A 24,232-nucleotide genomic window follows, 5' to 3' on the forward strand; every position below is an offset into this window, starting at 1 on the left:
AATTTTATAAATTAATTATTCAAATATATTATAGATTGTTTAGATTTAATATTAAATTTTTGATTTTTTATATATCTTATTTTTATAAATAAAACATTAAAAATAAAGATAATTTCTTAATTTCCACTTTAAAAAAAGTACTTTTTAAAAAGTATAAGTTCAAAATGTTAAATATAAACTATGGAGTAATTAATCTACGTAGTCAATTTATAAAAATTATAAAAATTTAATATTAAACTTGTATCATTCAATTTAAATGAGGAGAGTCCATACTAAATTAATAGCTAAATAGATTTATTAAAATTTTGATAATTTTCATAAATTTTTATTTTAAAAATTTTAAATATGGACAGTTGATATATAAATTTCATTATTTTTTCCAAAACAAAAATATGATCTTCTAAAAACACCATTCATTTAATGTATTGAATAATTGAAAAGGGAAAGTGATAGAAATTAAATAAAGAGTGAAAGAGTGATATTAGAATAAGCCTATTCAATAAAATTTTAATCTTCTTAAAGTATTTTATACTTTGAATTATCAAATCTTTTTTAAAAGTGTTTTATAAATTAAAAGAGAGGTAACATATATAATATAACAACCATGTGTGCTTCAACTGTCCCATGATCAGTAGAAAAGCTTCTGAAAGACTCCCCTTTTGGAATATCCACACCCAGGCTTGTTCCCAGAATTGAAAACACAGACTCTGATCTCTCTTCTTCCTTTCCCATTTTCTTTTATTTCTTAGATCAAAATTTAAATCATTTGCATTATAAAAAAAATTTAATTATGAGAGATTAAATTTAAACTGTTTAAATATTAATCTTGAAATTAGAAAAATGAAGACGATGGGAATGGAAAAGGAGATACAAAGCCTCTCCCGCCTGCACGTCCCTTCCCTGAAATCTGAATGCTTCTCGTCGCCACTGGTGACTGCGGAGCAAGATTTGAAGGCAATCTATGTTTTCCTCATTTTTGAAGTTCATTCATTATTTGTCTAAGAACTTTGATTTAATGTCTTATTCCATAATCTACAGTAACGCATCTCCAACATAAACGGGAATTCCCATCCCTTCCAGTTGTGGGCAAGCAAATAGGGATCAACAATTATATTTACCCACAATTTTCTTGTAAAAAAAAAATTCATAAAATGAGGAGTAACGAAAACAAATCCATTCGTAGGCTTATTAATTTCTTGAATTAAAAAAAAAAACTGATTTGGTGCAGTCCATTAATTTACACGTGCGGTTGCATAAAATATTCAAAAACATGATCTCTTCACAAAATATCAAAACACTCAAAAAATATATAATAAATTAAATTAAGCCTACTCTAATCTAGAGTGGCTAGGCCTTCTGTTAATTCACATAACGGACATCAGGCCAAAAAAAAAAAAAACAAAAGAAAAGAAAACATGACGGACAATGATAAAATCTGTATGGCGAAAATTAAAATTTGAAGTTTTGAACGGTTTCGTCTTAAAGTTTTATTCAAATTTTTAGTCAATTTTTATTAATATTTTTTATAACATTAAAAAAAATCCAAATTTTATCCAGTGAAATTTTCATTTTGCAATGTGAATTGAATTCTGGTAGCGTGAGGGCCGAAACGCCCAGGCCACATGTTTTTGGCCTAGATAAAAAAAAAAATTAATCAGCCTACATGCGCACACACATATATGTAGCAAAATGAGGTTCGTTTAATTTGCAGTGGAAGATACTAAAGTCCATTCCATGGCAAAACAAGGGTTGAATTTTCTTCAAGAGAAGTAAACACATATTATATTCAATTGTATCTTGAGCATGATTACCCACAATAACAAGATAGATACACACTTTGAGGGAAAAAAAACAATATATATATATATATATATACATCGTTTATTTAATTTGCAGACAAATAATAACTGTCTCACCGCTGGTGCATGGGAAGGTGAAGAAGTACATCAAGACATCTTATCCTTTTTTGAATATTATATATATTATTTTAAAAATATATATTAATTATATTAGTATAATTTATACTTATATTAATTACAATTTCAATATGTGCAATTCCTAATTAAAACTAAAAATTTGTATATTGATAATTTTAATGACACGAAGTAGGCAAAATAGGATAATATCTTTTTTTCCAACATATTACTTATATTAATATAATTTATTTTTATATTTATCTATTTAATTATTTTTTTATATCGTATTTCTTGCTTTATTTTTGAAAGAATCACTAGCTTAAAATATCTTAGTTAAAGAAAAAAAATAATGACTTAATGCTATACCTGACTTGTCTATTGTTGTTGCTCTTATAACTTAAAAATTACTTATAATTACTATCATAATATATTATGTCTCATATATACCGAACTTTGAATTGTATATTTGTAGCTATGACTAATGTAACTTAATAATTGACTTTAATTGTTGTGATTTTATATATTTCAAGAACCAATCAAGCAGCTAATATAAAATAAGACGTTTGCGTGGAACGTGTAATTAATGTTAGATTTTTTTAATTAAATGATGAGATTAGCATTAGATCAAATTTAGCCTCTCTCATCCATATTCCGTTCATCATATATCTTTTTAATGAATGTCTATTTAATTTAAAGTTGCTAACATGCAATTCGTTATATCTCTGGCTAATAAAAACGAGAAAACGACAAGGTTGCCGGCCGGAATATGATGTGGATGAATGGAATATATATATATATATATATGTATATATATACGTATGTATGTATGTATGTGTATATGTATGTGTAGCACTTTTAAATTCATAATATAATGGCACTTGACATAGGTGATTACTGGTTATGGAATTATTAAAAGTTCTAATGTGATAATTGCATGCCTCTTTGATTAAATTTATCTATATTCCTTCTATCCAATAAGTCACATTCAATAATTGCTTCTCACGTCATGAAGTGATATTTTTAAATGTAGCTTCAATGCCTTATAGTGGTAGTGTGGTACCGTGCAAGAAAGATATCGTTAATTTTCGAGGTAACTTTATCATCCTCAATTTTTCTCAAAGAACAGTCAATCTACAATTTAAAGAGAGCCTCTTGAAAAAGCCTTCTACATTTGGACCTAGTTGGTCATCCTTTGTATCCGGGGTGGAAAAAGTAATGCCAAAACGTTTTTGAAAATTTTAATACCCTTCATTAATCTCGCAGCGATGCGGGCCTTTCTTGCAAGCAATGAAAATGTTGTCCTTAAGGCAAAACATTTTGAGAAGTCGTTTTACAAAAGACGAAATAATAATAATAATAATAATGAAACACATTCTATATATATATAATGTAGCTTTAGAACTTGAACTAATGTATCAAAAAAAAAACCCAATTAAATGAATCCCCAATAGTGTCCATTTGGGGCAAAAAAACCCAGGAGTGGGGGAGGAGCACCACCTCTCACTTCTCCAGTTTTCTCTCTTATTTTTTTGTTTTTGTCATTTTTTTTATTTCATGATTTTTTAAATCATAACCTCTTTTCTTAATATAAGCATAAATATAACATCTTTATACTTCTAATTATATATATATATATATATATTTGTTTTGAACATTATCTTTTTAATTTAGTTTTGATTAGCCATCTTAAAATACTTAATAAGATGTCACTTTCTTTATATAATGAATGTGCTCTTGAATATTAAACAAATTTGTAATCATTTTGAAGATATATGATTAATTTAATCTTATTTTGGAGTAACATTTTACAAATATCACTTTTAATGAAATATCTAACATATAAAATTAAAAAATAGTAAATTAATCACATCCAGTTTGACCACGGTTCAACCATGACCCAATCATTGACCTTTAAAATGATATCTTAATCAATTAAATGACTAGTTTGATTTTTAAAATCTTGTCCTCCTCTCTCTCATATAACTTAACTCTCACGTTAATTATTTGAAAAAATTACATATAGGTCCTGTGGAGCAGACTTATTTACAAATAAGTCTCATGAATTTTAGAAACATAGCCAATCCCTTGAAACCAAAATGTAATTTAAAATTGAGGTGCAAAGATAAAAATGCCCCTATTAAATTACATTACATTAATCAAGTAATTTGCAACTATTTTATCAGTAATTTATGATTATCATTTCAAACTTTTACAATTATAACTTTACACATCTAATAATTAAACTAATTATGTATGTTATAAGTTTAATACTAATTGTATGCAACTACCTTATTAGTAATTTTTAACTATCATTTCAATATTTTACAGCTATAACTTTACATATCTAATAGTTAAATCGATCATGCATTACTAACAAAGTTTAACACTAATTATTAACAACTATCTTATTAATAATTTATAACTATCATTTGATATTTTATAATGGTAGCTTCACATATTTAATAAACCAACTATGCATTATTAACAAAGTTTAACACTAATTATTTATAACTATTTCATTAGTAATTTATAACTATATTTTCAAGTTTTTACAATTAAACCTCCACATATCCATAAGTAAAAGCAATGTTACATTTGTACTTTCATTTCAAATTATATTTAGGTTCAAAAAATTTAGTTATAGTTTTTGAATTTTGCATATCTTATTTATAAATAAATTTATTCAGCAGGACCCATACATATTTTTTTCATTATTTAATTGGTGCTTAGTGACAGCAACTGGAAACCAAATTCATAATGTTTTGGCTGAGAAATCACGAGCTGCATTGTGTAGGGGTGAATTTGGAAAATTAAAATTTGTGATCACAATTAATGCAACAGCAAGCAAAATCGATTCATAGAAACAAGAGAAATGAATGAACTTCTTTAAAAACGGAGTTTTGGTAAAGTATTTGTATTAATGAAATTTTATTTTTATCAAAATATTTTATAATTTGAATTAACAAAATATTTTTAAAACTATCTTATAATTTTGTACAGGAGGAATATTATTTAATTTAAAGTTGCACATGTAAGTCCCTGTATCTCTAAGAAAAATGAGAAAATGACACGACTGGCCAGCAGATGACGTGGATGAATTCACAAAGGAAAAATTTCAGTGAGGGACTCTTGATCAGAAATAATTACAAAAAGACCTTGAATTTGTGAAATTTCACTGAAGGACCCATACAGAATTTTTGTCAAATTTGTGACAGAAATAATAAAATTTCTCTCATTTAAATGAATAATATAAATGACTTGTTTGTTTTCATATTGTATGTTGTTCGTTTATTTGCAAAATGCTGTTCGTTTCCTTATTTTACTTGTTTAGAGGCCTAATTTCACTTGATTTCATTTCAAATGTTGGTTTTATGACAAGACGACTTTTTCGTTCTCATATTATATGTTGTTCATTTATTAATGAAATGTTGTTCGTTTTTCCATTTTACTTGTTTATGGCCCTGGAATAAAATCAAGTGAAAGCAGGACTAGAAATAAGTAAAGTGAGCAAACAAATAACATTTCATAAGTAAATAAACAATATATAGTGTGGGAACAAATAAGTTATTTTTGTTGTTCATTTAAAAAAAGGATAATTTTGTTATTTTCGTCACAAATTTGACAGAAATTCCATACCGGTCCTTCAATAAAATTTCACAAATTCAGAGGTTCTCTTTTTCATTATTTCTGATCAAGAGTTTCCCACTAAAATTTTTCCATTCGTAAACTTCCGATTGAACTCCACCGATGTGTTGGACGTGGTTGAGAGCTGAAATGGACTGAAGAAAACGTTTTGCAATAATGTTAGCAACGTTTTTTGCACACAAAAAAAAAAAATGTTAGCAACGTTTAATGACGTAAAATTTTTTTTCTCGCTACATTTTATCTATCTATCATATAGTCAGCACGATGACTAATTTGATCTGGACTAGGCAATTACTTTCCCATTATTAGCCATTAACAGAGTGAAAAGCAAATCATAGCAAACTAACATTATTTGTTTCATTAGCAGTGGAAACAGGGGAACCAATAGGGGTCACAGCTCCTTAACTTTTTAATTTTTTTAATAAAATATAAATGTTATATATTTTCAACCCTCTAAATAGACACATTATAGAAGCCTTGAGAAACTAGATGGAATTCCATTCCAATTCTATTATAGTTTTTTACACATGTATAGTTCAACTGTTGTATTAACTTAAATATATAATTGTCATGGGGCAAAGATATACTCCCTCTGTTCAAAAATATAAGATATTTTTGAGGAGTTAGATATTAAAAAATATAAGAAATTTTTAGTCTTTCAAAATATAATTATTGCCTTTTTTTCAAAAGTGCCCATATTGATAGTGACTTTATATTTATTATAGGGTGTTTAATAGAGATAAATATGAAAAGATAAGGTTAGTTTGAAAGCAAGTAACTACTTTATTGAAGGGTGAGAATCGATTAAAAATGCCTTACATTTTTTAATGTAGGGAGTACTTATTTTCAACAAGATAACATTACAATCGCTCTTAAAATATTAATTTTATTTTATTTTTTTATTTTATATTTGATGAAAGAAATTATAAAATTATTACTAACAAACTTTATAAAGTATTACAATAAAATTCTAAAATATATTGAATGAGGAATATATCAAGTAAAAAAATTAAATTGTAAATCTAATAAGCAAGTAATAAAGTTTTTTATATTAAACAAAACTTTAAATCCTAAAGATACATTTAAATTATTCATTGCTTATGAAAAAGATAAAATCTTCACCAATTTAATAATAATTTATATTGAGAAGAAAATTTTAAAATTTTATCATAAACATGATAATTAATTATTCTTATATCATGAAAAATTAATGAACAAAACTTAAAAAATAAAAATATATATTTATTTTTGTTATATATATATATATATAAGTAAAATTGAATATAAATATATAAGTTGAAATATTTATGTTATTTTAGTGATATACAGAGATTTAATATTCTTTCAATTATCATACATGCCTTGTTATTTCGATCCCCTAACAAAATTCTCCGGCTCCACCCTTGTATTTGATATCATGATATTTATCTTGTTGTTGTGTTTATTAAATGATAATATAAGAAACTAAATTTATACAAATTAAACTTGGAGAGATCAAATAGATAATTGAGGCTAAGAAGGGACTAAACATTTTATTATTCCTATTTTTTAATTTTTAGGTAAAAATTTGAATATCATTTTTCATCTTATTTCATCCCAACCCACATGGTTCTTTTATTTTATTTTAATTTTTTTGATAGAATTATCACTCAACAGAATTAAATATTCTCAAGTTTATTGATAATATGTCATTTTTTTAAGCTCAATTGTCAAAAAAATTAAGAGTAATTAATTATATTGAGGAGAATTTTAAAGTTTTTTTTTTCTTGAAGTTGCTATTATTTTGTAGTTACTGTTACACAAGATGTTATTTCTAAAAAACATACTAGATTTTGTATTTCGTGCCGTCCAAGCTTGGGATTGCCTTGTTATTCTCTTTTAAAAAAAAAAAAAAAACACACACACACACACACACTGGAACGTATTCTCTACTGTAATAGATAGCTAAATATACGAAGACACTATTGCCGTGTGACGTGGCGAAATAACCGGCTTTTGCTCCCCTGTCTTCGTTGCTTTGGCAAACTTGCGTCGGCATATGAACCACCAGAGACACAACGACCCTTCTTTTTAAAAAACCATTATTAAACAAAACCAGACAAAAGAAAGAATAACAATTTAAATACTACCTTCCATAAAAAATATAAAATATTTTTAATTAAATTCACATTTCAATAAGGCAATTATATATTTTTTAATTAAATCTATCTTTTATATTTATATCTATTAAACATCCTATAATAAATATAAAATCATTATCAATAGGGGCATTTTTTAAAAAAAATAATGATTAAACCTCAAAAGATTAAAAATTTCTTATATTTTGAACATCCAACTCCTCAAAAAATGCTTTATATTTTTAAATGGATGAAGTATATAAAAATGACAACTTGTATGCAATGGCAATTTAGGTATAAAAAATAAATAACTTGTAATTTAAGTAAAAAAAATTATAACTTCGCAAAGAAGAATCACATCTTAGGTATCAAAAAATAACAACTCGAATTTAGATAAATAGCAACTAAAACATGTAGGGATATTTTTGTAATTAGGGATTTGGGAATTGGTAGTAATTTGGGCATTTTATAAAACTTCAGTGTAATTAAATTCCATATTCAGAAAGTTTCATTGAATTATTTTTGGGCTTAAATATATGATAAGGTTGCATTTAAGATAGATTAAATTATGTTACACTTGGCTCGCAAGGGAAAATATATAAAAAGGAGAGAAAATGGAGAGAAGAGAAAAGTGAAAGGATGAAAGATAAAAAAAGTGAAAAGAAAATAGGATATTTTCATTATGCATGCTTGGCTGAGCAAGAAAAAAGAGGAGAAAAGAAAAGTTGTTAATTTTATATCGACAATAATAATTTTATTATTTATAAAAATATTTATTTATAATGAAATTTGATATTTTAACATATTATATATAATAATTTACATCATATATTATTGATTGAATAAAAACAAATTTACAAATTATTTTATCCAATTTATAATGTTATTTATTAAATTATTAAATATATATTAATCTTAAAATTTTGAAACTACAACCAAATATAAGAACTTACCTAAAAACTTATAATTAGCATTTTTCTAATTAATCTAAAAATTGAATATACTACTTGTTTAACAAAAGTCCAATATCAAAATATAACTATACTACAAATATAAAATTTAAAATTAGTAGGTAAATTTAGAAATAAAATTTTCTCTCCAAAACCTCTTTATATTTGGAAAGAAAAATTAGAGGTGAAAACATGTAGGTCTTATGTGTTATTTTTCTCCCACTTCTCTCTATAGCCAAGCAAGAAAAAATGCTATTCACCCACCTCCTACTTTTCTATCCCTCTCACTTTTCTCTCCTACCAAGTATAGCATTGAGGTTTAAGATAAAATCGTAACATCTTAAGTTTTAGGACTTAGTTAATATTAAGAAGAAACCATACCATGGTAATTTGAATTTACCATGCAATTATTTGAGTAAGGAGAATTTACTCAAAATGAGATAAATTTTGTTGATTTAATTTCAAACCATATTTTTGAGGAATGAGAAATTTATGAGTGAAAGTAAGTAAATAGGATCTTAATTTTTTTTTTAATTTAAGAAATTATATTTACTTAAATATTATTTAAATTGTATTGAAACCAAATACACTTATGATTTAATTTTTTGGTTTTCAAAAGCACCTTGATTAATAGTAAATAAATTAGACCAGATATTTAAAGTATTAAAAGAACATGGGGGAAAGTAAAAATTTTGATATACATATATAAGAAAGAAAGAAAAAAAAATATTAATTATAGAATTTAAACAAAACGAAAAGAAAAAAAAAAAAGGGAAAAAGCATTTGAAAAAGGAAAAAAAATATTTATACAACCAACGGCGGGCAGGTGGTCCACCACAGGCTTGATTTAAGGGTATTATATCCTTTTTATTGTTTCGGCGGCGGCCGTAGCTGCTGAGAGATTGAGAGAAGAGAATGCAAGTGGTTGGCGAGAAAAATTGTTGAGGAGCCATATTCGGATATTTTAAGAGTGGGTTGACGTTTCTTTAAGACCAATGAAGTGTCCTAAAATGTTTGTTCTAGCTAAGATCATTATATGTAGGTGAAGTTAAAATTAAAGAGATCCTAAGAACTGGACAGATTTGTAAAGTTGTAAGTAATGACTATAGGATTGTATTGGGGTAATAGAAAATAATTTTAAGAAACTCTAAATAACTATGAGTAACTCTAAAAACTTTAGAAATTATTTTAAAAACTCTCTACAGTAACTTATAAATAAAAAGTAACTCTAGATGAATAAATTATAACTAATGAAATTTATTTTAATTTTTGGGATAAGAATTTAACTTATTAAATATTTAGAACTTATAAAATGTGTTCACGTGCACTCTAAATATATTCAACATAACTTAGAAATTATTTTGAAAAAAATTTAAGATAAATTGAGAAGCTCTAAAATTAGAAAAAATTAAATAAAATTAATAGAATTTTTTTTATCTTTCATCCCATTTTTTTCTCTCATACCGTATACAACCGACACGGTTCTTTTATTTTATTTTGTTCTTTTTTAGGCCTTCAAGTTGCCATTATTTTGTAGTTACTGTTGCACACGATGTTATTTGTAAAAATCATGGCAGAACGCATTATCCTGTCTGATAGATACGTAAATATACATGCAGGGACAATATTGCCGTGTGACGTGGCGAAAGAACCGGCTTTTGCTCCCCTGTCTTTGTTTCTTTTGTCAAACTTGAGCCACTGTATGAGCGACACCAACCACGTGGCTTTTCAAAAATCATTATCAATGACAACTTGGTTAAAAATAAAAATCACAACTTGAATATATGAAAGTAATAATTTAAATATAATAACTTGAATATCGAGAAAAAAATAATTCAAGAAAATAACAATTGAGAGTATAAAAGTGATAATTTGGTAAAGAAAAATTATAACTTGAGTATATGAAAATAACAACTTAACAAAGGATAATGACAATTTAGCTATTAGGAAATAATAATTTGAGTTTAAGTAAATAATAATTGGGAATATAAAAATGACAACATGACAAAAGAAAATGAAAAACGAGTTTAAGTAAGTAATATTTTGGAAACCATGTGATATTGGGTTCTAATCCTCCAAAGATCACCCTTCCAAAAAAACATTCAAGACAACCCTTCTCAAAAAAAAAAAAAAAATCCCACCGCCAATCCTTGGAGCTTCAGCAACTGGCAACAATGGCGAGGAGGTCTCTAGCACTAGTGGTCGGCGCTTCAGCATTAGTGGCCAGAGCTTCAGCGACAATGATAGATGGATTATATTTTTTAAAAAATATAAGATAATGTAAGGGTGCTATTGTGATTAAGAATTTGGGACTTGGCAGCAATTTGGGCATTTTATAGGACTTTAGGGTAATTGAATTCTTTGGGTGAGGCTTCATTGTGATTTTCCCTAATTGCTTCCCACATCATGAAGTGATATTTTTAAAGGATTAAATAATATTTTTATCCCTTAACTATTTGTTTAAAAGTATCCGGTATTTTAAACTTTTATGATGTAATTTCTCCATTCAACATTTAACTTGAAAATAATGCATTGAACACTTTTTTATTAAAAAAGTTGATTTTAACTATTAATTGACTTAAAAATACATAAAAGAACTTGAAAACTACATAAAGGGACCCATAGAATCTCACATGAGTAAACTATAAGAAAATTAATATCAATCATGTTTTTTAATTACTGATACAAATACTATTTTTCACCCACGTAAAATAACAAAATATGATTCTAATTAACCATTATTTTAGGGATTTAATCAAAATTCATTTTCTTATATAATACTTATGTGCAATTTTATGGTCCATTTCTATGATTTTAAGTCATTTTTTTTTTTTTTATCTACAAACTATCCAACTTAACTTTTTTAACCGCAGCGAACCTAATACACCATTTTCAAATACTAAAAGCAAAAATTGCATCATATGTAAATTTAAGATACTGATTGAATAGTTGGCATGTAAAAATACTCTTATTAACCAATTTTTAAATGGCCTTACGTTGGTACAATGTTGAGCATCAATAAAGGCAGTGGCTAAAACAAGGGAATAGGGTCAGGAAGCCATGGCTTCCTTAATTTTTTTATTTTTTTTTAAACAATAATTTTTTTTTAAATATCCTATCTAATTAATCCTTCCTCATAGAAAAGAAGGGTCCACACACGCTCACATCACATACAAGCACACAACACCCCCAACCTAATAATATAGAAAAACATGTTGATTAAGAAGCCGTTTTACAAAAGACAAAAAATAATAAAATATTTTTTATGAATATAATGTGACATTAGAACCTGAACCATGTACCAAAAAACCCAGTTAAATGAATCCCCAATATCGTCCAAAAAAATTTTTTTTTGGGGGGTGGGGAAGAGGAGGGAAGCACAGTAGAGAAAAACTATGTACTTTGCAATTCGAGCATAAAGCAATGACTAGTAGCAAGATGCAGGGAACGGGATCAGATCTGGATTTGCATTTAACGTACTGTTTTGGAGGTTTCTTTCCTTTGGTTTTTTTTTTTTTTTTTAAATACGAAAAGGCAAGCAAAAGCTTGACTAGTAGTTAACAGACCTAATAAGATTCAAGCCTAAGTTAATATAGACATCTGGAAATTCATCAAAAACGATTAGGCATTCCTCCTCCAAGTGAGCTGTCTTGCCAGAAAGTCGGCGACCTGCAGACATTCCCTACGGGCATAGTGCAAAGTAACATCCCGAGTTCACACACAAGTATTCGTGTGTTTTGAATATCCGTCTCAAAAGGATGATTTATCAGATTATCCCTCCAAATAAGATTCACTGCATCTAAGGAATCAATAAACACTTGGATTTTATCAAGACCTCGTTGCTTCCACATCTGTAATCCCGTCTGAACATCCAGCATCTCTGCAATTGCTATTGGGTATCGAACCAAGCTATGTCTAAATCCCGAAACCCAGTTGACTTGAGAATCTTGAACAGTACCTCCACACGCTGCAAGTCCACTGGCAACAACAGAGCCATCTATGTTGAGCCGGAGCATTCCTTAAGGCGGGGGCTTCCAGTTCCTCATACTCATCTCGTTGGGTAAATAATTGCCTTTGGAGGCATGCTTTCCAAAGTGAATTCCTTTGGACATTGCTTTCTTCGTTTCCCATGAGGTTTATTTGATGTGGCAAATGGACAATGCATATGGGGAATTAAGTAGTTGTTTGAGGTTTTGAAAGGGGATTGCAATAAGTTGATTAATTTGATGAACTCGCGCATTTGTGTTTTGTTTATTCAGGTAGTACTTATACTAGGCTATTTTTATTGTAAATTGTTCCTGCATGTAGACGTCTTTATAAAATTAACTCAACTCAAATCTCAACAATGTTAATCATACAAGATATGTATGTGCACCTGCCAGTGCCAAATCCATAATTAATTAGATGTTTTGATCCAGTAGTTAGATGCTAAGCTTAGGATATATTACTCGCTTAAAACATTAATTACTAAAGGTTTCTTGTACGAAGAAAGAAATAATACCTATCTAATCATACCAATTCTACCTTGTTATTTATTTGAGTTATAAATATCATCATTTGGTTCTTGATTTTGTACTCCCTGTGGAGCCTCTGGACTCTATTATACAGCTCCTTTAACCACTTCATCAAAATCAACGAGAGATGGTTAATTATATCATTAACTTTGTTTAAGAATATAATAAATGTTCAATTTTATCCATATTAAAATGAAAATTTTCGAATTTATATTATACATTTTTACATAGCTAACGAGTTTAAATAGGATAATGCCGAAAAAACATAATTAATATATCTCATTTAATGCCTTGTATTAATGAGCGTAAATTACTTCTGAAAAATATCTTTTGTAATAAAGATTAGAGAGAGCATAGTTCAATATAGTGATATCACTGAAAGTAAAGATTGATTGAAGAAGTAAATAAAGTTGAATTAATTTATTCAGGAACTACTACGCGCAAGTAATTAAGGAAAGCTTTATTTAATTTGACATTGATGATAGTTCATCAGTGTCGGAAGTAGCCTCCAATATTGGATACAACAGAGTACTTAATACAAGACGATACAATGCATCCTAGGCAGATTGTTTCAGGTTCTCTATTGCAATTGGAGCCTTAAGGTGATCATGAGCCTCGAGCTTGTCGCTATACTTGCAGACAAGATCCTCCCACAACATGAACCCTCCAAAAAAGGTACTCGATTTTACTTTTGGAATGACCTTCCTTTTGAGATCAGCAATTGGGATATATCCTTCTTCTCCCTCACACGCGGGGAGGCCGACAAAGAAGGCATGACTTTTGTCAACGGTTTGGGTGATCCAGACGTCCCATGCTTCTAAAAGATTATGAGCATCTCCATCAGAATATTCGCAGGAAGCCTTGTTATAGAACCTAATCCAGATGTAGTCGAACATCCAAGTGTGGATGGCCATGTTTAAGTAGTCATCTGGGAATTCACAATGAGGTGCTGCTGATAGGTAGAAATACCGAGCACCTTCACTAGTGCGGTGTGGGTTGAGGAATTCCACAAGAGTATCGTAATACACGTTCCCGCCACTTTCGATGGCAAAATCAATGCCGTCTAAGGTCACATCTCCGAGTGGACCTTCCGAACCGGGTTCGCCGCTGAGGAAGTTGGTCCAGAGGTAGTCTGAAAGTTCTTGGGCGTCTGCAATTGAAGAAAGTGTATAGCTCCCGGAGGGCCCTCCGAGAGAGAGGAAGATTTTGATGCCTAGGGATTGGCAATGGGCTATCTGGGAGGCATATTTGGAGCAAGGGTTATCCTCGGAGTACTCTTCACAATGTCCTGGCAGGTTTATTTCTGGAGCTTGATGGTTTCCGAAGACATCGAGGAATCCTATGTTAATTATCTCGTACCTGTTTGTGTCGCATGCTGCCTCCAACTCTCCTTCTCCTTCGGTAAAATTTTGGCCCCAGTAGGTGACATAGTGATAGGTAGAGCCATCGGAAGTGCTGAAGTACTGAGACAACAGCAACAAGGGCAAAAGGAGGGTGATAGACGAAGCTTGTGTTTTGGAAGCCATGGAACGAGCTCGATTTGATAAGCGAAGGTAATGGCTTCTTGTCGTACATGGAGCAACGGAAACAGCCTATTTATAAGGAGCTAGGGCAAGGGGTATTATCGTCAAAATCCTTTCTTTCTGTCCTTTTCCTTATAAGAAAACAATACACATGAGGAAAATATGGAGCGAAGGAACTGATCTTATTATATATATACCTGTGCTTTCAAAAATAGACTTTTTTTCACTTGAATTCCACTGATAATAAATTAGTTAATTGTCTTTTAAATTAATAGCATCTTTTCATATCTACTTTTATTTAATAAAATGTTTTACTTACAAATAAAAAATTGTGTGGTTTATTTATAAATTTTTTTATAAATTTATTAATTATACATTTAAAATTTAAAATTATCTTATATTTTTTAACACTTTACTTTTGGCGGAGGGAGTAAAACAAAACAACGATAAGAAATTCTTGTTTAATATTGTGTATAATATAGGGGGCGGTCGCATTTAATTTCGGATGAGGGCCGAGCGCTCATTAGTGTGGCCGAATCTTAACCTTTCATTTCATTTTGAAATAATTTTTATAGTTTATTTAAATCAATTTTTAATATTATAATTATTAAAAAATTATAAAAAATTTTAATATTAAACATGGATTGTCTAGAGTATATTTAAATCATCAATTTATAAAAATTATAAAAAAATTGATATTAAATTAGACAATATATATTACATCTGAACTATATAGAGTATATCTAGATAATCAAATTATAAAAAATTTTAATACTAAAATGGACCATCCAGATGATTGGTAATAAACAGATTGATTAAAATTTTTATATTTTTTTATAAAATTTTATTTTGATAAATATAATTAAAAATAAAAAAATTGAAATTTGGAGGGTTAAAATCTCGTCAAAAGTGATGAGTATGAATGATTGTGAAAAACAGTCCAGATCTAATATAATTTTTATATTAATAAATATAATATTAAAAATATTAAAAAATTAATTTGATTGAACAATAAAGATATGAAATAAACGGTCAGAATTTGGCCGCTCAGTGCTCTGAGGACGCGAGATACGGGAGGCGTTCAATAATTGAATGATGCAACGAACTGTGAAACAAGTGAAACCGGAAAGAGAAAGGTTCATGGGGTGTGGCAAAAAGTAAAATTCTAAATATGTTGACATAAAATAAATTTAAAAAATAATTTTATATTATTTTTTCTCTCTCATAAAAAATAATTTTAAAAATATTTTTTAAATATTATTTAAAAAATTATATTATGACTTATAAATAAAATTAAATAAATTTTTTAAAACGTTCTTTATAAATAAGATGGAATGGGGTACTTAATTTGGCATCATTCTAGGACCAGACAGCACCAACTAGCTAGCTAGCCTTTGTTTTATTGCGTTTGGAGGTACCGTTGCTTGCTTACCAAAGTGAGAGTGTGTTTGGATAGGAAAAAAAATTCATTCTTTCCCTCTAAAATTAATTTTTTCAGTAAATTAGCCAAATGGTCAGAAAAGAATGAAAATTAATTTTGACCCCATACACGCCTTTTCCCATAAGGTATTTCGATCAGCTTTCTGATAAACGTTTGTCAAAAATATTGGGAAAAATTACAAAAAAACAGGCTCAAGAAAAAATTACAAAGAAAGCACATAATTTAATAAAAATAAAATTAAACTCTCTTCTTTTTCCTTTTTTTAATAAAATTTAAACTTTATATATTTAAAAAATTAATATTTGATATTTAAAAATTAAATTATATAGTAATTTATATAGCTAAAAATTAATTTTGATTAAATTATTCAATATTTTCAATTCTTTTAAAATTAATTTTAAAAAAATAGTATCCAAACAGATTGCGTTATAACATAATCAATAATGATTAAAATCTACCACTTAATCAATTATTTTCATAATCTATTATATCCAACTGAAATCCAAACGGACCCTGAATTGTTTAGGTACTGTTTCTAGTCCTTCCCTATAATAATAAGCTAGGTTTAATAAACAATCAATTTTAAAGGCCAAAATTATAGTCTTGTGAAAGTAAATCCAAGCACCGCTGTTACATATTATAGTTAATTATAAATTTAAAATTATATATTTTTAAAAATATTTAAACACTCGTTATATATATTTAAATTAATTATAAACTTAAAACTATAGTTTTCTTAAAAATATTCAAACACTTCTATACATGTCAAAATTAACTATAAAAAAATATGATTTTTAAAATAATTTATATAATTTTTGGATAATTTTTTTAAAAAAATATAATTAAAAAAATAAATTAAAAAGGAGGTAATAGTAATTCATGAAATAACCGTGATTTTACATTCATAATTGATTTTGACATCTATGAGATTATTTGGATATTTTTCAGAAAACTACAATTTCAGATTCATAATTAATTTTGATATATATAATGGGTGTTTGAATATTTTTTGAAAAATATAATTTTAAATTCATAATTAATTTTAACATATAACAGAAATATTTAAATATATTTTCATAAAAATATAGTTTTACTTAAATGATTAAAATAATTTTATTAATCAATTTTATAAATCAATTATATATATCTCATAACATAATTAATTATATTTAAAATTAATTATTTTAATTAATTTTTGAACAATCAATTATATCCTACTAAAATTTAAACACACCTTAAATCACATTTAATAATTGATGATTCTCACATCACGAAGCGATATTTTTTAAAGGCCTCATGGAGGTACAGTGCTCAGTATTAATAAAAGCATAGTCACACGGCATGCCGTATTCAAAGGAAGATATCGTTAATTTCTGTGCTAACAACATCCAGAGATGGATCTGTGGGCCTTCCTCTGAATTTTTTTTTTAAAATAAATAATTTAAAAGTTTAAGAAAATTAGAAAAAATTTTAGACCCGCAGGATATTTTCTAAAAGTGAAAATCACTTGTCTATCTACCAAATAAAAGTTTAAACCACAAGTTATAAGGTAATGATGATTTGTTTTTATTCAAAATGTAAAACTTTTGTCTCAAAGATTTTATTTTTTGACAGCTTTCAATTTCTGAAAATAGGCAACTTAAAAAATAACAATTAAACTAAATGATTTTTTTTTTACCTCCTACCCAGTACCTCACAAACACACAAATTAACTGAAACCTTTTTTATCTGCCCCACTTCGAATCTCTAGCGATCATGCACCCCACTCATTCATTTATCTAAAGCACTATGAAATGTCCAAATTGCTATCAAGTCTCAAATTTTTTATTACAAAATTACCCTTATATTATTTTATGTTTTTTTAAATATACTCCCTCTTGCTTTATTTATAAGTCATTTCTAGCATGTTTTACTAGGTAAAATCTTAAACTGCATTAACTCTATCTTAAAATTTAATAAGTTTTCACTTTTATCCTAATAAATGCTCTTAAATTTCATTAGTGGTATTTTTATTTAAAACATTTAATAAAAGCAAAAATATAAAAATGAGTATTGAGAATTGACAAATACATTATAAATATGATTAAATTTTTTCTTTACTCTCTGTCTGATAAACAAGACTAAGGAGTCATTCATGTATCACTTTTGCTGAAGCTCTGGCTACCACCATTGGAGCTCCAACAACCACCATCGAATACCTCATCGCCAATGCTGGCTGTTACCGGAGCTGTAGGGACCAGTGGTGGGATTTTGTTTTGAAAAGGGTGGTCTTGATTTGTATTTTTTTTTGGACAATTTTAAGACAATATAATATTTCTTTCATCCTAAATTATGAGATAATTTTAAAAATATTTTGTTATTTCAAAATATAGGACAATTTCACAGAAATAAAATTTTACTAATACGAAGTACTTTGCCAAAACTCCATTTTTATAGAAGCTCATTCATTTCTCATGGTTATACGAATAGATTCTGTTAGCTCGAGCACTAATTGCGATAAAAATCTTCAACCTTCCGAATTTACCCTTGCACTGTGCAACTCGTGATTTCTCACCCAAATCAAAACACCCTGAACTTGGTCTCCAGTTACTGTCACTAAGCACCAATAAAATAATTAACATGAGAGTTAAGATGTCTGAGAGAGAGGAGGATAATAATTAATGGCATGAGTTAAAAAATTGATTGCTTCAACATTAGTTTTTTTTTTTGGCCCCTGAGCTTCGACATTAGTTTAAGTATCTGTGTTCTAATTTATTTATGATATTTTTATGAGATATAATAATTATGTTAAAATAACTTGTTTAAATAATGTGTGAATTGATTAAAATTTACTTACTTTTAAAAAGGGGAATTATTTTATCATGTACAACTAAAATTTAACTATTTGATATTATGTACAACTTCATGGACAATTCTGTTCATAACATGGTCTCAGGTCTTCAAGTTTAAAGAAGCCTCATCTATATTTGAAAAAACACCTAGGGGGTCCTCCTTTGAACTCGGAAAATAGGAAAGTCATGCCGAATTTATTCAAAATTTTAATACCCTGCATTTATCTCGCATATATATACTGGCCTTTTCTCTTGTAAGAGTAATAAAAATTTTGTCCTTAAAGCAAAACATGTTGAGAAGTCGTTTTACACAAATCATTATATATATATATATATATATAATGTGGTTTTAGAACTTGAACCATGTGCCAAAAAAACCAGTTAAATGAAGGACAAAAATTAGAAACTTAGCTGTTATAGAAAAAAAAAAAGGGGGGTGTTAGATACTTGACCTTATATTTTTAATGTACTTTTATACAATTAAATCAAAACAAATTAATTTTAATGTGTTAATAATATTACTCATAAGAATTTGATATAGGATAAATAATATAAAAAGAATCTGCATGCATGTCTTGATTTAATTAAAAACTGACACATTAAATAAATATATAAAATTAAGTATATGAGTTTTTTCTTAAGCAATTTAAGGCCAAGCAAGTTGTATTCAACGAATGGAAGACAGAGGATGCCCTAAGCGCTATTTCACAACTGAAGCTGACGGACCAGTGGGAGAAAGACACTTAAAATACAAAGTGATTTCGGCTTACTAGCCATTGCTTACCGATAGAATAGATGGAAATAGCGTCCCAATTTTTGTTATAATAAGAGGATGATGTGATAAATCCATCCTCAAAACAAAGCCGTTTCCCACATTTTCTAAGATAAAGTAAATTATAAAAAGAAAGTAAAAACGATGTATATTGAAATTTGAAAGTTTAACTTGACAAACTTGGGTTTGAATTATGCAATTTGTGTGGTGCTAATTTTGAGTGTAGTCTACGTTTTAAAATCAGACATGCTAGAAGTGGGGTTCCATATCCTGTAGACTTAAGAAATGCATGCAGTTACATCTCTCCCATTTTATTTGATATATCTTGCTGCCCCATATAAAGTCCTTCTTCGTGGGATGTGGTGGTATCAATCTTGTTGGGATATCCGGTGAAATTCAAGTTTTGTCTGGATATTATTCTTAAAAACTATTTTGTCACACTTGATTAAATGCAGTAGTGATCCTCGAGATTAAACAAACTCTTTCTACAAAAAAAAAAAAAACAAGGTCTCATAATAGAGGAAATCACGATCAGGAAAAGCACAATAGGAGAAGGAGAGGAGAGTGCTTGGAAGTTCAGTATGGTGTGACAGCTTAATACCATGAAAAAAATTTAAGGAAAGATTGAGAAATAAATAATTTAAAATAGTGATTAATATTATTAATCAATTCATAATTCCTTGTAAAATACCAACAATCCAACAATCCCCCTCATTTAATTTCAAAAGGAAAAGAAACTTTAGGAACCTATTTTTTACAAATAATATTATAACATTGCAAAATAGTTTCCAAAAAAATTGCCCAATATTGCGACTAACTCAGGTGCAATTATGCACGTGAGTTCATCTCTCCTCTAAACAAATTTACTAGCTCAAGTTCACACCTTATTTTATATGTCCTAAGGCTTCCATTCTTTTGAGCATTGGGACTTTACTTTTTAACACAACCACAACAATTTCCCAAAATGTGTCAAAAGAACCACAATCATTTGAGTTATTTATATGAGATGTAATTATTTCAAATCTAATGTATTTTGATTGTGAACCAGAATTAGATTAATAAAACTTTGTACACAAAAATGTCAGTGAAACTTTGTTAATGACATCAATTAGTGAGAAATAAATAAAGTTAAAAAAAACAGTTTTGGGGAATAATAAGAAATAAATAAAATTACATAGTTATTAATATTATTAATCAATTCATAATTCCTTTTGAAATATCATAAGATATTACAAAATATTCAACAATCTTTCACATATTTAATTTCAAAAGGAAAAGCACTTTGGAAGGCTATTTTATACAAATAATATTGTAACATCACAAAATAGTCTCTAGAAAAATTTTCAAGTAGTATCACATCTAACTTGTGCACAATTATGCGTTTGAGCCCACTTCTTCTTTAAACCTTTTTATTAGCCCAAGTTCACACCTTAGTATATATGTACTAAGGCCTATATTCATTTGAACAACGTAATCATCTGAGTTATTTACATGCAATATAATAATTTTGAATCTAGCATCTTTCACTTATGAATCAAATCTAAAGCAATAAAACTTAGTACATAAAATCTCAATGAATCTTTGTTAATGACATCAATTTATGAGAAATAAATAAAATTTAAAAACAGTTTTGGGAAATAATGAGAAATAAATGAAATTAAATGGTGATTATTGATACTATTAATCAATTCATAGTTCCTTTTGAAACACTATAAGATTAACATTCAACAAATCTCTCCAAAACCACATGGTTTTGAGGAGATGCCCCGCATTCCTTTCCTCCCAATGTGGATGGGATCTGAAAATTGAGAATCATGAATTTATGTGAAATATTCCTTTTATTTTTAGTATTTTTGCTCTTTTTATTATTTCTTATAAAACATAAATTTTCTCTATCTTTTTTAAAAAAGGAAAAGTTTATAAATTGATGGATTTCCAATTTCAGAAGACTTAAATAATAGGGTTAATATTAAAAACTTACCACACTAACTTGTAAATTTTCTCAAAGTTAGTGGGAGCATTTGCCGCCACTATACTATCTCGATTGATTAAACTTTTGTTCATTGATGACAAATTGTTTAGAATCAAATTGCCACTTGACGATCAAAGGCACTAGCGTTCCACAATTTATCCCGTACGTACATGATATATAGTAGCTAGAGAGAGGTTGCAGTCACACTAGAACTACGATAAAAGACGACAGAGAGAACCTCCGAGGCAGATTTCATCATGGCAACCAACGGCGCGCGTACGACGTTAAAAGCTTTAGGGGTAGTACACACGATCTGATCGCTGTACCCTGATATAATAATAGTACCTGCTCCATAATATCGCCCCACCAAACTTGGCAGAGGTAGAAACATTCGGAAGAATCTCATCGTTGAGCACACCAATTGGGACATAACACCAGCACCGCCATTTGCTTCGGGAGACGCCGGGAGGCCGACATAGAACTTGGTGGCGGTGAAGTCGGTGGTCTATTGGTTCCATGAATCTATAAGTTTCTGAGTATCCCCACCATCGGTGTATTCGCACTGAGGGCTGTTGTAGAACTGGACCCAAATGTAATCGAACAGCCCAGTGTTGATGGCAGTGTTAAAGTAGTAATCTGGGATTGGACTTTGCGGTGCTGCTGATAAGTAGAACTTCTTTTGTTGGCTGTATGCGTAGAGCTCTTTTAGAAGCACATCCCAGTGCAAGTCTGCACCATTTTCGATGTCAAAATCAAAGCCGTCCAAGACCACATCTCCGAGCAGGCTTGCCGAACCAGTTTGGCCACTGAGGTAGTTGGTCCAGAGGTGGTCTGCGACCTCCTTGGCTTCTTCAGCTGAAGAAAGGTAATAGGGCCCCTAGCCTCCTCCGAGAGAAAGGAAGATTTTGACGGCTAGGTTTTGACATGTGGCTATTTGGGAGGCATATTTAGTGCAAGGAACACCCCAGGACGCACAATGCCCCGAGAGTTCTATGTTTGAAGTTTGTCCATTGCCGAAGGTGTTCAAAAATGCTATGTTTATGATGTCGTACTTTCCGGTGTTGCATGCTGCATCCAACTCTCCATCCCTGTTCTGTCCCCTGTAGGTGACAATTGGACAAGCCTGCAGGGACGAGGTCAAAAGTGAGACAGGAGCAAGAAGGGCGAAAAGAGGAGGATGTGAACTTGTATTTTGGAAGCCATGTAAGAAGGTTTGAGACAAGCAAATTAAAGGCAATGTCCTTTCTTGTTTCAGGATCGGAGAAGCAAAGAGACGAGCGACCAGTTTATAGTGGGCCGAGCTAGGGGCATAAGTGTCAAATTATTTTACTTATATACGAATCAAGAGGAACGGATCGGAAATGTATTATGCATAGAAACGTAGCTATCTAGGACCACTGCTTCCAGGACCACGCAACCTACTAGGAGGGGGACTGAGTCTGAGATCCTCCATCTTAATTGATCTTTGTAATGTTACGTTAGATATAGATAGGGATGCGTTTCATTTTTTTCTTCTTCAAGTATTTGTTGTATTTTTCATTTTAATTAACATCTATCGTTAATCGATATTCTCCGTAAATTAGTTTAATGATGAATGCATTATTTCAACGTTGTAATTGCCTATAATTTTTTATTCTTACTCCATCATCAACAAGTGGGTCCAACAATACCGATGTCATGTGATCTTATTGCAGGGGATAACTTTGCTGGTTAATTGATTCTTACTTTATCTCAGAAGATTACAATTGGGGGAAAAATTTGACACAACTGGTGGCTGATGATATTTTACACCAGCTAAAATATAATTACATTCACACACAAAATTATTCTTATTTTTATTTTTATATTTAAAAACATGTAATGTCACATATATTCATTTTTATGATAATAAAAAAATCAAATTGTTAGCACCGGTCCTGCGAAGCGCAGCATAACGGGACCACCAAGTTGCAAGAGCAGCATCAACCATATATTGTTGTGGAATTAAATATTTAATCTTTTCATATTTAACAAATATTTGGAAAGAAAATAATATAAAAATAATAATGAGTGTATCAAGTATCAACATATTTATTTATCTATACATTCTGGCAAAAAAAAAAATTTATCTATACACACATATTTGCAATACCATAGCTGGCTTTGCGTTCTTTAAGGACAACTAGCTAGTTTCCTTCTTACCCTATTCGAACACCAATTTGAATCCTCTCTTTATTTAATCTATAGCACTAGTCTTACGGAATTGATTTGTCTGCTCATTCCAATGACTGGACAGAATACATATGAATAATTAATATACATCAAGTATAAAAATTTTAATATTAAATTGAACTTGTTAAATTAAATCTAGATCAGATTAAAAATAAAAAATTTAATAATTTTATAAATTTTTTATTTTAATAAATATAATATATAATAATAAATTAAATCTAGATCATTTAAATTTTTAATGAGTCTATGGATGAGCATGGAAACCAGATGGGGCTGAGTTACTGATTTTAATGAAAGAGGGGTCTCCAATACAAGAGCAGCAGAGCGAGAAACTACTTTT

At 28.9% G+C, this 24,232-nt stretch overlaps 2 protein-coding genes across 2 annotated transcripts; both read right to left on the reverse strand.

Annotated features, from left to right (window-relative positions):
• Positions 1-13,699: 13,699 nt before the first annotated feature.
• LOC129292460 (acidic endochitinase-like) lies at positions 13,700-14,668 on the reverse strand. The gene has a single exon (XM_054930009.1). The coding sequence runs from the start codon at positions 14,666-14,668 to the stop codon at positions 13,700-13,702; it is 969 nt and encodes a 322-aa protein (XP_054785984.1).
• Positions 14,669-21,865: 7,197 nt separating this feature from the next.
• LOC129292461 (hevamine-A-like) lies at positions 21,866-23,360 on the reverse strand. Its single transcript, XM_054930010.1, has 4 exons — positions 23,322-23,360; positions 22,657-22,804; positions 22,268-22,536; positions 21,866-22,186 (listed from the first exon to the last, which is right to left on the reverse strand). Exons 1-4 carry the CDS (start codon positions 23,358-23,360, stop codon positions 21,866-21,868), a joined length of 777 nt encoding a protein of 258 aa, XP_054785985.1.
• Between the last annotated feature and the right edge of the window lie 872 nt (positions 23,361-24,232).

The sequence above is a fragment of the Prosopis cineraria genome, unplaced genomic scaffold (assembly GCF_029017545.1).
Source record: "Prosopis cineraria cultivar Desert tree isolate PC_DT_omini unplaced genomic scaffold, ASM2901754v1 PC14, whole genome shotgun sequence".
Classification (NCBI taxonomy): Eukaryota; Viridiplantae; Streptophyta; class Magnoliopsida; order Fabales; family Fabaceae; genus Prosopis; species Prosopis cineraria.

What these genes read in the sequence shown, in the direction of transcription:
- LOC129292460 (XM_054930009.1), bottom strand. Translation starts at nt 14,668, where the DNA reads ATGGCTTCCAAAACACAAGCTTCGTCTATCACCCTCCTTTTGCCCTTG.
- LOC129292461 (XM_054930010.1), bottom strand. Translation starts at nt 23,360, where the DNA reads ATGACATCGGTATTGTTGGACCCACTTGTTGATGATGGA. An exon ending in CATAGAACTCTCGGGGCATT is followed by an intron (nt 22,537 to 22,656) that starts GTGCGTCCTGGG and finishes ACCTTTCTTCAG; the next exon opens with CTGAAGAAGCCAAGGAGGTC. An exon ending in GGCTGTTCGATTACATTTGG is followed by an intron (nt 22,187 to 22,267) that starts GTCCAGTTCTAC and finishes TGGAACCAATAG; the next exon opens with ACCACCGACTTCACCGCCAC.